Source organism: Echiichthys vipera (assembly GCF_963691815.1).
Source record: "Echiichthys vipera genome assembly, chromosome: 20".
NCBI classification, from domain to species: domain Eukaryota; kingdom Metazoa; phylum Chordata; class Actinopteri; order Perciformes; family Trachinidae; genus Echiichthys; species Echiichthys vipera.
In genome coordinates this window covers 10038095-10055047 of record NC_139845.1, presented here as the reverse complement: position 1 = coordinate 10055047, position 16953 = coordinate 10038095, and the positions used below count along the sequence as shown (strand labels likewise).

General features: G+C 40.0%; 1 protein-coding gene across 1 annotated transcript in view; it reads right to left on the bottom strand.

Annotated features, from left to right (window-relative positions):
• The window catches only part of plxna4 (plexin A4), a 202882-nt gene that overhangs the window by 82143 nt on the left and 103786 nt on the right, over nt 1-16953 (bottom strand). Inside the window, exon 3 of the mRNA XM_083934813.1 lies at nt 11857-11985. Within this exon, the coding sequence (XP_083790939.1) occupies nt 11857-11985 (129 nt within the window). The remainder of the gene's footprint in view (nt 1-11856; nt 11986-16953) is intronic.

Genomic DNA, 16953 nt, shown 5'->3' with positions numbered 1-16953 from the left:
ACCACTACATCATTCTCTCTCTTACGCTTTACATTTACGTCTCTTCTGTGTATCTCTACAAGTACTATAAATAGCATACTCAGACAGACATGTTCTCTCTCTCACTCACACACACAGCTACAGATTCACACACAGCTGTATGAATTCAGAGGGGGTGTATCTCCTTGTCAAAGTCAGGAGGAATTCTGCATGCTAGAACAGATTAAAAACAATGCAAGTGAGTCTTTGTGTGGTAAGCTTTGTGTGTGCTTTTGGGAAAAATCTGATGCTATGTTTTGCCCTACCTACTGTGTAGAGGCGTATTTGCATTAGGTAGATAAAGGGAATGAGTTTGAGATGGAATTGGAGAGATAGCGGTGCAAGCGTGTACATCAAACTCAACACAGATCCTCGTTGCATCTCACATGATAGATTCCCTCCCTCCCTGTCACTCTCCACCAAGCCTGCTCCTCCTCCTGAGATCCACCATTTCTTCAGTCCTCTGCCAGCCAAATAACCTGGTAGTCACTGATGAGAGAGGCCATTGTGTTAGCCTATGGAGGGATTGCAGCTGCCAAAACCTTATCATGAGTGTATGAAACCACAATCTCCCTGTGTATGTGTGTGTGTGTTTATGTAATCTACGTAGCCATGTCACTGCATCGAGTGGTTTGTCACCTCGTGATCTGCCATAAAAGCTAAGCACCCACACAGAACTGTAGCAAACAATGCCACCATATCTGAACGCTTTATAATTTAACACTTCATCGGTGGCAGATATGCCAATACACACACACCACCCACACATACAAAAACACACACAGCTTTAGACTTTGTAGACTCGAAGGGACCTCCTGATGCCTATCGAGGCCTCAGATGCCTGCATCTGGGTAAATGGTTTTCTCAACAGATAAAACACAGACAAACACACACCACATTCAGAGGCCAACAGAAGCGATGGGTGCCAATGTGAATCCTCTGTTCCAGAACATGGCTCCTGATATCATTCATTCTCCCTCTCGTCTTTTTCCGTCACTCAGATGCTCTGAGGTGTGGAAGATCATACATTCATCATCTCTCCAAAGTCTCCGTTTTCTATCTGGGGCACACACACACTCAAGCAGACAACACTTTTGTCCCCTCTTTTATCAACAAAAATTGAGGGATTTGGTGGCTTAACGACCCAATGCACCCCTTGTCTCTCTCATCTCGATATCACATTCATTTCATGCAATCTTCGTCGTGGGTTTTGCTAGAGAGGCAACCATTATGGTTCACTGTCTCTTCACTATGGCTGGACTATCATATCAGCAGGGATAAATACAAAGGATGGGGTGCATGGCATTTATAATTCCCTCCTGTTTTAAGGTGAGCAAATGACAGCCATTACACCCTGCACTCTCCCACTGTTCACAATGGGGAGAGATGGAAGCTGCTGAATATAATCATGCTTTTAAAAAAAGGCGAAGATCACAGAAGTGCTTGATGCATTAATGTGTGAGGAGAGGGATGAAGATGTACTTGATAATTTACCGTGGTGGCACAATGGCATCAAATTATATACAGTATTATATATATATATATATATATATATATATATATATATATATATATATATATATATATATATATTACTGTACTGAAAGTGTTGAAATTGGCTGTCAAAGAGAGAGAAAGAGAAGAGGAAGGAGTCTTCGCTATAAGTGTTTTCTAAATTTTCACTTCAAGATCTTCATGATAACACCGACAAGATGATAAAGCTTGACTTTGTTTTTCTTTCCTCTCTCCTTCTTTTCTCTCCCCTCCTCCTTACATAATGCTTGGGGGCTTTGAGTTAACCTGCAGTGGGAAAGTGATCATTTAATAAATTGGCAGAGACTTTTATTATGAACTTATTCTTCTGCCTCATTCCTATTCCTATCTTTATCCTACTCTTTTGTAGCCCCCTCCACTTGTAATTAAACAGGGATTACACCTGCAGCCAAACTCCACCACTCCAACTGAACAGAGAGGGAAATTAAAGTGATAGCCCGATCCTGCCTTACAGTGTGTAGGGTACACTGAACTTCTCTTATCTACCCTCTTCTTCCCCTAGGCTAGCTTTGTCTTTTTCTCCTTCCGTGGTGAGTTTGTTCATTAATTCGGCACAATGCTGGCGGTGCATCATTGTTATTGGCGGGAAAGTAGAAATGGATAAAAAATAATTTGGTTAAATGTATGTCATGTAATGTTATTTGGTCATTTTTTAATAACACATTGTAAGTTAGCATTGTTGTTGCAGCTTACAACAGCACTGCAGCTGTCTCATATTTCCATTAGCCTGCGAGAGTGGAAGCTCAGCTTCCCCTAAAATGTTACAAAAAAAAGTGGTGAAATATTTACTGCTGTGTATATATTTTATTGACAAACTATGCACCAGAAAGCCTTCATCTTTTGTGCAGAATCAGCTCCTTCTCATTCATCCACAGCGCTTTACACAGTCGGACGCTCAGCTTCTACTGACTTCAATGGGGAAGCGTAGAGCGGGTTGTTCCACTGCAGAGAAACTAGACGGTCATTAGATAAATGGTGGGATTTGTCTCGCCCATTGGGTGCTCAGCGTCTCTGGGGGTCTATGGGACATTGGGCTGGACCGGACGCTCGGCTTCTGCATGATGATTGGATGAGCTGTCTGAGGCGGAATCCTTTTTTGATTGACAGCTAAGTGAGCGAATCAGCGATCATGAAAAATAAACAGCCACCGGAACATTTTCATTCCGTTGTTCTTAATTGATCCAGAGACTTTACCGATCCCCATCAACTTTATCTTTGTTAAAAACAACTAGCATTGTGTTTGGCGACTCTGTTCTGTCACTCTGCGTTTTTTTTCGATTGACTTTTATGACATAGCGTATGTAAGTTATCTTTCTTACACTACTTAAAGTTCTTTATGTAACGTTCTTAACTAACGGCATGTGCATTAAGTGTTTTAACCTTAACCACAATCTTTTCCTAAACCTGACCAAGTTTTTTTTACTTAAACTCTCCAGGTAGCGTCAGTTTTGTCTGAATTCTCAACAGGACTCCCGAAGCTTTAAAAAAAAAATGACACCAAGGGGTGACCAAGCTAACAGTAACAGTGTCCTTCATTCATTTACTGGTGCCTCTCTCCCTTCATGTCTTCCTACAGTATGTCTCTCCTCTCCAGCTGAATGGAGGACAGATTGACGTGGGAGTCAAATGAAGCGAGGGACATGTCAACGACCCACTAACTCATCACAGCTGACACGCCACTCATTCTGTCAACCTACCACCAACGGTATTATATTATAAACTCAGTTAACAGAGCGGCCCGGTGGCTGTAAGTGCAATATTGTTTTCATTCGAGGTTCTCGGAGGTCAAATGAGAAAGCCATCCATTGCACTGTCAGGATTGTCAGCGCATGACAAACGACTTGGATACAATCAAGCATTTTCACTTATCTTTCACTTCCAAAGAGGGTAAGGACCCCCATACGCAAAAAAAGACAGTTAAGTAAGTTTGAGGCAGTTTACTAAAAACAGTTTACAAAATAGAATATCCTGCATGAGGCATGGTCTGCTATATTTTTTACCACCTGTCATTTTTAAAATATCTATTCTTAGCAAATAAGCAGCAAAAAACTGAAACATGCTTCGCTCAGCAACAAGAAATTAATTCAACCGAACTTGCCCTAATCATGCTAATGTTGTCCCATTATGCTGTTTGTCCTCAGTCCTAGAACCATGCTGAAGACATGATGGATGTGAGAGTAAAGTACATTTAAGGTATGCATTCATGGTTGAGTCTGACCCTTCAGGGCACAAACAGGATTTGCATTTAGTCTGTAGTTCTATTTTCCCCATTGGCAGGTGCTAGAAGTGTGGCCACGCACACAGGTTGATTTTGTACAGGCTGCTTCATCTTGCCCTGGGGCATAGCGTTGGTTAAAACTAAGGCCTGTATTGCGCAGACAGACATTGAAGGAAGATGCTGATGACTCACATAACAGACGTTTTATAAAACGTGTCATTTATCTGGTATAATGGGGCTTAAAGACTCACACCTATCTGAAAGGAACACAAGATTCAGAAATATAATGAGGAACAGCAGAAGAAAAAGAAAGAGAAGACAAAAGGTAAACCTTCAAAAGGTACTTTGAGTGAGTCAAGAGTTCTCTCCAACCTTGTCTGCCCCACTTCGTTGACATCTTTCAGAAGTGTGTCAGGCAGCAATGACTGCAACACATCAGCTCAGTTCACTTGCCTTGTTAGACCACAGCAGCCTGCAGCTAAACTGGGACACAACATAATATGCACATCTAAACACCTAGATAACTCACAGCCACACACAAGAAGGGTGAGGAAGCCACATTGTAAGGGATGTGGTAAAAAAGTCCTGCTGATAGAAATTAAAGGATGCCGATATTAAACATCTTTGGTGAGATGCAAAGATGTGAAACTTCCACAAATTAGCTTGGCAGATTTCCCTCAGGGGGTTGAAACTGAAAAAAAATAACCCCATTTGACTTTGAACGATCTCACCCCGCTATAGCACACATTTTCAATAATTCACACGAACAGATCTGCATTTGCTTCGCTGAATATAAATAATTCAGTACCGTGAGTATGGCAGTTGTAGCACTTTCGAGCAACAGTTTATATGTTGAATGTTTAAACCTTGGTATATTTAGCATATAAGGACATACAGTACTATATAAAATCTAACCACTGATCGACTGAACATTTGCTGGCAGTATAAGTTGCTGGAAGGTAGTAGTATGACTATGGGAAGAGTGGAGGATAGATTGAATTTATTAAGACATAACAGAAACTACTTGAACATCCCTCAAATGCCCTGGAACCCATGTCATGTCACAGCACAGCCAGCTGCTGAGTAATGTACTCTGCTATCTATACCCATGATGAAGTTTATGTTCCATTTGATTACATGGACAGTTGTGCAAAAGGTTTAGTGTTGTAGATTCCAACATGCACTATGCAATATACAGTTTTAGAGCAAAGATGGCCACAAAATCAGTTCCTGGAAAAAATTAATTAAAAGCAAAATCATAAAAATAATTTGTCTCTGCTTTGTTTTTACTTGTATTTATTTGTGATGGGAGTTTTTTCAAAAACCCTTGGTGTATAACAACAGAAAGCTGCTTCACCATACTTTTTGTCGAGTCAATTATTTTTTGGTAAATTGAGGTACGGTACAAGGGTACGGTTTGGAACGAAGGTAAACTGTATAACTCCCATAGGGGGAAATAAAAGTTAATTATGTACATAGTGTGTGTGTGTGTGTGTGTGTATATATACGGTATATATATACTGTATATATTAGGGGTGTCCCCGACTAAACATTTTCATAGTTGAATCTGATTCGTCACGTCTTGCCTTTAGTCGTCTAATCGTCAAATCAGTTTTTCTCTTTTTGCTCATGAAAAAAAAATCTGATCCCGGGCTGGAGAGCCATGGACTGGAAGCAGACAGAGGCGGGTGCACGTGAGTCCAGCACTGCGTGGTCATACGTGTTAGGCAGAGGGTTTGTGAAAGATGTCATTTCTGATTTCTGATAGGAGCATCTTATTAAAAGTATTTGTTGTTATAACCCTGTGAATGTTGGGGCCTCCTGTGATTCCAGTATATTTAGATCTGTAGTTTCACTTTCACTGCACTGTGTCAGACTGTGTCAGATTGAACGTCTATAAAGAAAAACGACAAATGGGCAAAATTTGAAATTAAATGATGCTGATGATTAATCAGTAGTTGTATTTCCGGCGCCCAAATAGCTTTAAAGCCCAGCTAAAATGCGCTTTGACGGTGCCGGATCCTGGATAGTACAATTTAGTCAACGAGGGGGAGGGGGTTAATCCCGCACACTAAGGAGCACATGAGTTATTTTCACATTTTTAGCAACAGTATTTATTAATAGGCTTATATTTATACCCAAATAGGCTATTTATCATGGTTTATTGGTAGCCCTAACCCAAACCAAGAAGCTATATGTCAAATCAGACATTCAGCACTCCCAGAGCCAGAATTGAATAATCCATTATTTCATAATCACATTTTGCGCATTTTGCGACGATTCGATTGGCAGTCCATAGGCTGGCATGGTGCCCACACTCTTACAGTCCATGCAGGGACTTGAATTGGCGACCCTTTAGTTCCTAAGCCACCCCCAAAGATTATGGACAAGAAGGAACCTGGGCAATAAAGTATTCATATCCTCTATCTCATGCAATTTGACTTCATTAACTGTTCATCACTTCAGGGGAGAGTTTTTTCCCTCTATAATAAGTTTATAGCTTTTATTAAAAATGTATTCTTTGTTAGTGTGTGATTTGTACTTTTAATTTACACACTGAACTAGCTGTGAAACGATCCCCCAACCTCTACCATCACCACCTCATTCATTCTACCCAGATGTCCTCATTGTGGTTGACAGATGAACCCATGTTAACAGGATAGTAACGCAGTAGTGAAGAACAGCAGCAGCTCACATAAACAGTGGGATTGACCTGCCCTTGTCACTCAAACACCAAACCTACATCCATAATCATAGCCCATTCTATAATCTCACTGCCCTCTTTATGCCAGAACATATATTTAACCCACTAATATGATGACTTGATTGTGTATGTGAGGGAGATACTCAAAGAGAAAGATCCAATTAGAGGACAGCCAATCACTGGATTAATGAGAGTAGGGATGACGGACTACTCTGTAAGTAGAAAATGGGCAAAAAATGGAGTATTGTCAGTACGGGATGGCATGGGGTAAAAATGACAAAGGGGAGTGAGAGAGGGTTAGACATGGAATAAAGATGAAGAGAGAGGAATGAAGAGAGAGAGGAACAAGGATCACAAAAGGCTGAATCCTCATTCCCTTTACAAATCCCCTTAGAAATGAATAAGGGTTGGAGGAGCAAAAATCTATAATCCTGAAAGAAAAACAAATTAACAAAGAGGACAGTCACAGGACGGAGGGAAGAAAGAGATTGCAGTGAAAGTATGGAAGGGAAATCCTATGAAGGATGAGAAAAAACAGCGACTGGGATGTGGCAGGAATTTATTTTCTAAGGATACTGCACGAGTATGTGTATTTGTGTAGCTTTGTTCTCTAATGACTGTATAATGTGATGCAGACAAGTAGGTTACAATATGGCTCTCAGCATGAGGCTTTTGCCTAAGGCTGGGTTTATATATCTCTGTCAAGGTGTACCATTGGTCCAGCAACATGTACAGTTAATTATAGCAGCACTGAGATAGCACTAGATTGATATTTCTTGAAAACATACTAAACCACCAGCCAACAGCCAAAGCACAATGCAGCACATTTCTCTGCAATCTTCAATATTCTTAATACCTATCCTTCTTCAATTTCCTTTCTCTGTCCTTCTCTCCTTCAACATCACAGTCTGACCTGCACCAACCTTTACTGGACTTTCACACCAGCCGAGATCCAGAGGAGGTCTGCCTCTTGGTCCGCCCAAGGCCCGGCATCACCAATGTAAGCGGAAGAGTCTCAAGGCTGAGAACAGCAGGGGAGGAACTGTATCAACCCTGTTCTCAGTCTCCTGTTGCGTATCCCTCCAATTCTCTCTTTCTATCATGCATCTCCTCTTCTTTCTGTATTTCTCCCTTGTTCCATCCATCACATTCTCTCTGTGTATCTGGGTCCCAGGCCCCAGAAACAGCAGGTGCTCTTCTGCTATCGACCAGCTCAGGTTGCTTTAATAGTGTTTGCCACCACTGTGTATTTGGAATGCGCATGTGTGTGTGTGTAAACCACCACACTGATCCAGCAGGTAGGATGGTTATATAAATCTCTTGCATGTTCGGTTGACCACAACATGACCTTTGAACTTGGCTGTCGGTGTGAGGTTAACCAAAAGTCACACAAGAAATTCAAGCTGACTTTTATCTATCTCATTGTTATCAGGGAATAATTCTTAAAGGTGTTATTTTGTAAAAAGGGAAATGTATTATTGAACAGGTCAAGGTGCTATATAAATACTGTGAATATATCAAAACGCTCAATCCACAGAGGAATGCAAATAGCCCGTATTCCGACACTGTGCCTTTGAACAAGCTGTCAGGACTTCTGTACGTTTGTGATGTCACAACTATATTAGGTGTAGGTAGAAAGTGCTGTTATATTGCTGCTACAGTCATCCCCCGGATGCAATGACAGTTCAGTTGTGTAGAACCAGAAACACTGACCAATCAGAGCAAATTGGGCATTTTCTTTGACCTTTTAAATAACATACCATCTGTATCAGGATCGATAGCAAATGAATGCCTGGTTTGTTGGGAACATTTGATATGTGGGTGTTTTCTTTAATGATTCCAAGTGGAAAGACATGGAAAATGGATCATGCTGGTATCTATCTTTAATTGCTTTTGCAGCACATTCTTTGACTCTATTTGACATTTAATAAAACATATTTTAATTCGAGGCAATTGCATGACAGAAAACAGTTCTGCTTACAGTTTATGAGGAAACCTTCAAGAACAAATCTACTATGCAAAAAAACATTGTTGTTACATGTTTCTACAATTGAGATTTTGCAATTTGCAACCATCTCCAGAAGTGATTGCAGACACTTTGCAGAAACAGTGCTGTGTTTAACAGTATATTAGGACAGTCACTGCTGGTAACAAAACCGTCGTTTTCAGCTGCCTGAATCTGCATTAATAATCCCAGTTAAGGTTTAACTGATAAACTCTATGCATAAAAAAAAACAGAAAGATATTGCAGTGACTTCAGGGCTGCAGACTGCGAACAAAATTTGAGAGTGTGCGACTGAATTTTACATCTAGTTGCACATGCTCGACCAGATGTCTCACCATATCAATATGTAAGAGGCTAAACAGCATCAGAGTGACAGATAAGACAGGAACGATATGTAAGCACTGTAAGAAGATAGTGCCATCAGCACCAGCACCATAACACAAACACGCAACATGTGAGCTCCCGCAACGAGTCACAGTGTCGGGACCTGACGGACCTGAAGTCTCCATATGTGACGAGCTACCGACAGACTGTCTCTGCCATCTATCGGCAGCTCCCAAGCCGAGTGACAGCAGAAATGTACTAAACCAAAAAAGTTCATGTCGGCTGTACAGGAAGAAATCAAGTGTTTAACTGATTCATTGGCTTTATTTCTCTGCCCAACGCAACGAGTGAGGCAGCAGGTGACACACAGACTGAGCTGATCAGTCAATATAGACAGTTCATATGTTTAAAACACATATACAGCATTTACTCAATAAAACGGAAACGTATGTGTTCTGTGAGATGAGCGAATGCTGGTCGTCACAGCGCTTCTTTTCTCGCTCTGTGGAGCAGTGTCGTATGTTGTCAGGCTTGTATTGTATGAATATTCCGTCTCGTTCTCATGGACTCAATATCGGTTATTGTCTCGTCACACCCCTTATTGTGAATGTATGGTATATTTTTTAATACTGTACTGTCATGATGGCGATGGGAATGTCGGTTTTACCTTCTATGCATCTTCAAAAGAGCACAATATGAATGTGACACTGAATTTGAAACCATTGTAATTTCTGCATCTATTATTGACGGTGTGTGCCTCTAACATTTCTGGTTGCGCCCCTAATATTTCTGATTGAGCCTCTAAACTTTTCAGTCGGGGGCCACAGTGCTCCTAGTGAAAAAAGTAAGTCTTGAGCCCTGGACTTAAGAACGGAATTTACAGAAATTACTTGCAATGGAATATTGGTAATAACTTCAATATCGTACAAATGTAGAAATGTTTTGATCTGTAAACAAACATCAAACAAACAATCATGTAAAAGGTTCAAATGAATTGGTGGACTATATTCTTTGCATTGTATTCATTCATTCTTATTTTGTTCTATAAACCCTTCAGCAGTGTTTGTGTGTATGTGTTGTGTTCATTAACGGCTTTCTATATTTCCGTGTGGTTATTCCCACATGTTCTTCCTAAACAGTTAGTTGAGGTCAGCCCTCTAACTAGGCTAATAGACTAATCACTGCAAACACACACACACACACACACACACACACACACACACACACACACACACACACACACACACACACACACACACACACACACACACACACACACACACACACACACACACACACACACACACACACAAACACACACAAACACACCTCATCACTATTGGACAACAAAACTCACTGGGTTACTTTTTTCAACATGAGCTAATTGGCACGCTAATTAAAAACGCTAAATTTGAAACACGATGTTGTGTCTTGATAATAGAGAGAGAGAAAATAAATCCAATCCAACATAATGGGAGGAAATGGAAATGAAGTATTCCTAATAATCAATTTGTTATTCTCTAATATCTTTTGTAAGCCCAATTACAAAAACCCCATTCCAAAAAAGAGAAAAAAAACGTAATTCTCACATTTCTGGTATAATATGAGAACCATCTAACTGGATGCCATGACGAAATAGAATCCTAAATGTCCTAATTCTATTAACTTCCCTCCCTCCTTCCCTTTTCACTCTCTCTCTGCAGATGGACCGACTGAGACCTCAGGAGAGGCAATGAGAGCTGCTTTTGAAAGGGCATCTTCTAATCACTGTCTGTATGATATTTAAAGCGTTATCAGGATAATCTGGGTTCTTAAAATGTGTTTGCATTTGCACACACACATACACAAACAAATCGCACTACATATTAGCAAATACTGATGCTTTCATGGTGCCAGAGAGGTCTATAATCCGCTGAAAGCCACAGACAATATACAGGGGCAACTAGGCTATCGCTGCCAACAAAACAGCAATGGCCTTATGTGATTATGGGTGGCAGGAGATAAAGAGGAGGGAGCGGGGGAATGATATGCACATTATCTGAAGTCAGAGCTTTTGCAATATTATTTCTAACAGTCACATTAATAATAAATAAATGGGGCTAGACTGAATTGAAAAGAGAGAGATCCACTATGGATTCTCCAACTAGTGGTCTGATTCGGCTTTAAAGGTCCCATATGGTAAAAAGAGAGATTTACAATTTCATTTTTGATTATAGAGCAGGTTGAGGTGCTATATAAATAAATGCTTGGGCTGAAATGTAAGTGTGTTTTCTGTTCAACTACTCCTCCAACTCTCACTTCTATTAAATCAGGGTTTAAGACTTTTCAGTTTGCCACTGCATTTTATTAACTTAAAATCTGTACTATATTTCTTAAAACTGAAAGTTTGGTTCTACTGTCGGATTTTTCAGATTGCATTTTAGCTTACTGTATCTATTTGATGTGTTTTTTTTGATGAGGTTGTTGCCTTATCCTGCCTATTGCTCATGTACAAAATATCATGCAAGTGCATGACACGCTGTGTCTTTTTGTGTGTAATATGAAATAGAAAGTGAAAACCCAACACAGTGAGTCATTGCGTGTTATGGACTTTCCATGGTGCTATTTTAGCATGGTTTTGTCTCTGATAGAGATGTTCACAGTCTCACTGTGTCTGTGTCCATTACACAGAGTGCTGCTATTTTGCTCCACATTCCATGTCATCAAAGGTAAGAGAGATAGTGTGTATGTGTGAATCTGTATGCACGCACGCACACACACACACACACACACACACAGTGGACGGAGACCACTCTCTTCTCTCCCTATAATTCAACACATTTATTCACTCCAACTCTACCCTCAGTCTGTTTCTATAAAAAAAAAAAAAACCTCAGTCATAGCATCCAACAGTCTATCTAATCCCTTTCTCTCCTCTTGCCAGGATGGAAGGGAATCATCTATGCTACACTAAAGGTTATTGTACCCTGTGACATAAGGAATTATATTAACTCAGCAGGGAGGAATTTTCGTGTGTGTGTGTGTATGTCTGACCTGGGTCTCAGACATGACATAGAGGTAGTGGTGGGCAGAAGAGAAGGCCATGTCTCGGAGGATGGGTCCATTCTCCACCGCCTGTACGGTCTCATACTGGCGAGCACGAGAGGAGCCGTCCACCCGGATCTGCAAAAACACAGAAGCACAATAAGATTAAATATAATTCAATTAATTCAATTTCAATTAAATTTTATTTATAGTGCCAAATCATAACAAAAGTTATCTCAGGACACTTAACTCTAGTTTTCACTTTTACCACAATATTAAATTTGTTGTATACATTATTAAAAAACCTTATATGTTACATTAACTATTGATGAGATTTATTAAATAAATGGCAAAGGCATAGTAAGTTTGAATTACTCAAACACCAAAGTTGTTATTTAAAATATTGATTTAAAAAAAAAAAAGCGAAACGTCTGTTTAAATAGCAGCTATAATGACTAAAGAGTAATAATAACATGACATAAATAAAGAACAACTGAGGTAAAACAGAGGGGAGAAAGAATAATGTTGCCATCAACAAGAAAAGACTTGGTAATACAACAATGGTGATGTCTAGAACAACAAAGTGTTTAATTGGGGACCAAGGCCTCTTTAAAAAGGTACATTTGAACATTATTATAGACAAAATTGCCCATCTACCACATATAGCCTCAGGATTTTCCCATGTATCATGGCTTACTGTACTGTATCTGAGACGCTCATCTTTCTCTATCACAGTTTCAGCCATTCAAAAGTGATTACAGTAATTAGGCATCTGGGCAAGAGGTGCAGTTTGTGGGCCCCTAGGTGTGTTTACTCAGCAGAAAGTGCATGGAATTGGCCCGACGCACACTTGGTGGTGTGATGAAAGTGTTCTGGGTTGTGCCTCAACATCTGCTTACATCGTCACACACACAAACACAAACACACAGGGTGTGTTCCAAATTATCCTTTCTAAACCTTGTCCTCTGGCTGTAATTTCCCTGTAACACACAGGTTTGACACATACAGTACCGACCCAAGCAACTTTCAGAACCCGGTAGAATACACGCTCACACACACACTCACACACACACTCACACACACACACATTCTCTCTCTCCCCCACACACACACACACAGACGCACGCACACATACACATATACGCACACAAACCTGTGGGGGCTTGCGGACAGGTGTGAAGCAAGTTATCATGATAGTTCTTTGTGCTTTTCAGCACTTAAGGGTTCATGGGTAAAAGGCAGGAGATAATTGGACAGAAAGCAGATGGTCGAGCAGACACGGTTGTCATTCCATGATTGATTATTAATTAATACAGCTCTTTAAAAGGTCAAGAAGCCTTAACTGCTCTAAGTATATAAACTGAACCATTTAGTAAAATTGTGATGTACCTGATGAAAACCGAACTGATCTTTGTTAGGGATCAGTCTCCCTATGTGCGATTAATTAAAGGTCCAATATTATGCTCCTTTTCAGGTTCATACTTGTATTTTAGGTTTCTACGAGAACATGTTTAAATACTTTTCAATACTAAAATACTTTTGCAGTTTTTGATAGCATCTCAACCTGCTGTATTAACAAAAGTGACATGTAAATCTTGCTTCTTACAAAATGGGTCCTTTAAGAAAACATTACATAGTCAAATCAATGTCATTAAAGAAAAAATGTTTTTATTTGCACCATGGGTCATAAAGCATAATAGCAATTATCACTTATCTACTCTGAAGTAAAATTAATGTAATCTTTTTAGAAACACAATATGCATATTCATCATACTTAGTGACTTAATGATAGTCGCTCCAGCCCTTAACTTTTGTCTACACTAGAATAAAAAACAATCTACAACCATCAACTGCTCTACAGTGGAACTTTTCTTTGTCTTTGCGTAGACAATCAACCATTGTATGGTAAAGAGAGGAACTTGAGTACTCCGGTGCAGTTTACATCTTGCCCTACTCCTGCTGTTTCTACTTGTATCCAGTTTCACAACATGACATTTCTTTAAACCGCCACCATCTTTCACCCTGTTTTCACCCTCCCTTTTTGTTTCTCAGTCATTCCTCCTCTCTTGCTCTGACTCCTGCTTGGCTTGTGTAGTGATCTCAATCTCAAAGGACCTGGAGTTCTACGTATCAAAGCCTCACTCGCTTTCACTGGGAACCATTGTATGCACTTGGTTCAGCTGTAAAGAAAAGAACAGAAGGCGAATAGGATAAAGAGAGAATGAAAAGAGGGAGGTCGGAAGAAAGAAACTTCCACGCGAACCAGGTCCAGATTCAGCAGGTGGGGTTATCTAATCTGCCTGATCGGGTGGGTTAATTTGAGGCGCTGTGCGTATGTGCACTGTACGCAGCATGTGTACATGTGAATGTATGCAAAGATGTGTGTGTATCAGCTTACCAACACTGAATATGAGCGAAATGTTAGGCAAACTGCTGAGCAGAGTTAAAGGGCAGACTATGGTTAAGACTGAATACAGAGTTTTATTGTGTTGGGACAGATTCACAGTCACCAGGGAGCAGACAGGCTTCAAGGGGAAGCTCCTGTATATTATCCCTCAATCTGACCCGACAAAACAAATGAGCCACCAGGGAGTGCACAACATGTCCGCAAGCGTCCAACGCAGGCACACTGGGACTGTAGGTGAACATGGAGGGAAAACGACTGATTGAAATCAAAGACCAGTGGACTTTTTTGTACAATAATTGGCACACGTATTTGATTGTCATTGCCATCTTTTTTTATATCAACACAGCAGGGACACCCTGGGTTTGTAAGTTTTAAAACATATAAGACAGCAGACCTCCTGTCTCCTGGTATGTTGTGCGCTGCAGTGTGCACAATACTGAAAAATAAACTGAAAATAAACTGCTAGTGCATGATTTTTATTAAACACAAAGCCTACTCGGCGTAAACAGAACACAACCAATACCTTAATTCACTTGATGAAAAGCTAATGGTTATGTTTTTAGTTTCAGTGTCAGTAATGGTAATTATAAATATATTTTATAGTAGTTTTTCATCATCTTAAGATAATTAAGGCACCAACAGTGGTGCTAGCCAATATTATCTGATTCCTTTTCAACAGTAATAAAGTGGATTATCTGCTCTATGCTAAATGGATTACAATGCTAATCTCTGTTATCACATTAGCACTACACAATAGACATTCGCTGCCAGACAGACTTCATTTTACTGAGAGTAGGAGGAAGGTGAGAGATGCTTTGGGCCCACACATAAATGGACACATTTAAACAAGTACCGTTCACACAAGCAATTGTGTATACAAAAACATTGGCATTTCACTCTCTCTTTCATATACACACACATACGCACACGCACGCGCACACGCACACGCACACGTGCACGCACTCGCACACGCACACACGCACACGCACACACACACACACACGCACACGCAAACAGGCTGTCTGGCTAGAGCTACTCATATGGTAATGTAGGATACTCTGGGGAGCATGGCGAGAGTTACTGGTGCTTTTGACTCACAGAGCCCACTTCCTCAGCCCTGCAAAATGTGTGTTGTAAACACGTCTTTGATCTCTGTGTGTGTCTTGATCCATAAGTGTGTGCATCTGTGGTAGAACAACACCATATCAAAGATTATAAAGAGAATATCCTAGTCCCTCATAAAGTGACCAACCTGGCCATAAACTGTATCCCCCTAGTGGCTCTGAGAGATAACTACACTAACACCATCACTGAAGACCTAGGCAGACAGTGGCTTCTGCAATAAAAATGCTGTATGTGTGAAAAAGACAAACACTCAAAGCAAATAGTATTAATGCTACCCTTCATTTTCTTGGGATCCATCACTAAAGAATGCAGAATGTGACGGCGGTGTTGATATGTAAGGTTGAAATGTAAATATATTTAAGTAACAGTTTAAGCGTTACAGTTCAGAAGAAAAAAAATACAATCCTATGTGAAGATGGTATTTCTGCTTTAAATCTGTCAATGAAAAATAATGTGCCCAAAGTTACTCTTCCTCTCCATGGGGCTAACAGCTAGCAGAAGGTGTGATAGTGACAGGGAAGCCATTCCGGTGTGAAAACCACAGGACTACCCTCTCTCAGTTTCCTAGAATTGGCACTGTTCATCAAAAAAGCCCATGGAAATTTCCGCACTTCCTCTAAATCTGCATGGAATCCAAATTTGGGCAGGTATAAATGTACTATTTGGAAAACATGTGCTGTTCAAGAGAAATGAAATAACTCTAAGATCTTTGCTGAAAGTGTTTATGTTATACTGCACAATAAAATCAATAGCATGTATGCTGGAAAATATGCAAAAACATATCATGCAACATACTGATCTAACAAAAAACATCAAGTTATGACAAAATCAAAACATGGATTTCTTGTTTTGTCACTGGCTGATCCAAACACACACCTTACATATCCTCAGTTTTAATGTGTATGGGTGGTCACAGAAGCTCAGCCTTGGTTTAACTTTAAATTGTGTACTTTAACTTCAGAAGGAAAAACTTCCACAGGACTATGATGTAAAAATTATTTTACACCACAGTTTTCTAGTATCTTCAGTTTACCTAATCAGCAAACTAGCGTAAGAAAAGTTTGTGACTGTGTCATTACTCAAGTCTAAACAGATCAAAACCATGTACCATTCTAAGATAGACAAAAGTTAGCCACCTCAAGATGAACTACATCAAAGGGTTATTTTTATTATAATTTTTATTATTATTATTATTATTAATCAAACTAAAACTTAACTTGGCCTCCACAATGCCGTTGAACCTCTTGAGCTTTCTTTCAATGAAAATTGCACTTTAGTACCTCTACTTACACATCCGATCTGATCCCTTCTATTCATTTTATAAGCTCTGAGAACGGTGTGCCATTATGTAGAAACTATTTAACATCAAGTGGTGAGATGGATTTTCCACATTTTAGAAAGAAGTCTAGTCAATCATCAAGCGACATGAAAAGTACTGCTGTAGTTTTGTTGGTCAGATGGTGGTTGTGGCTGAGTGCAGGAAATACATAGTCTTGAAAGAGTGCATCTTAAAACACACAAGTAGAATTGGAGAACTTTGTCCTTGCCTGCTATGGCATGGGTTTGGGGTGAAA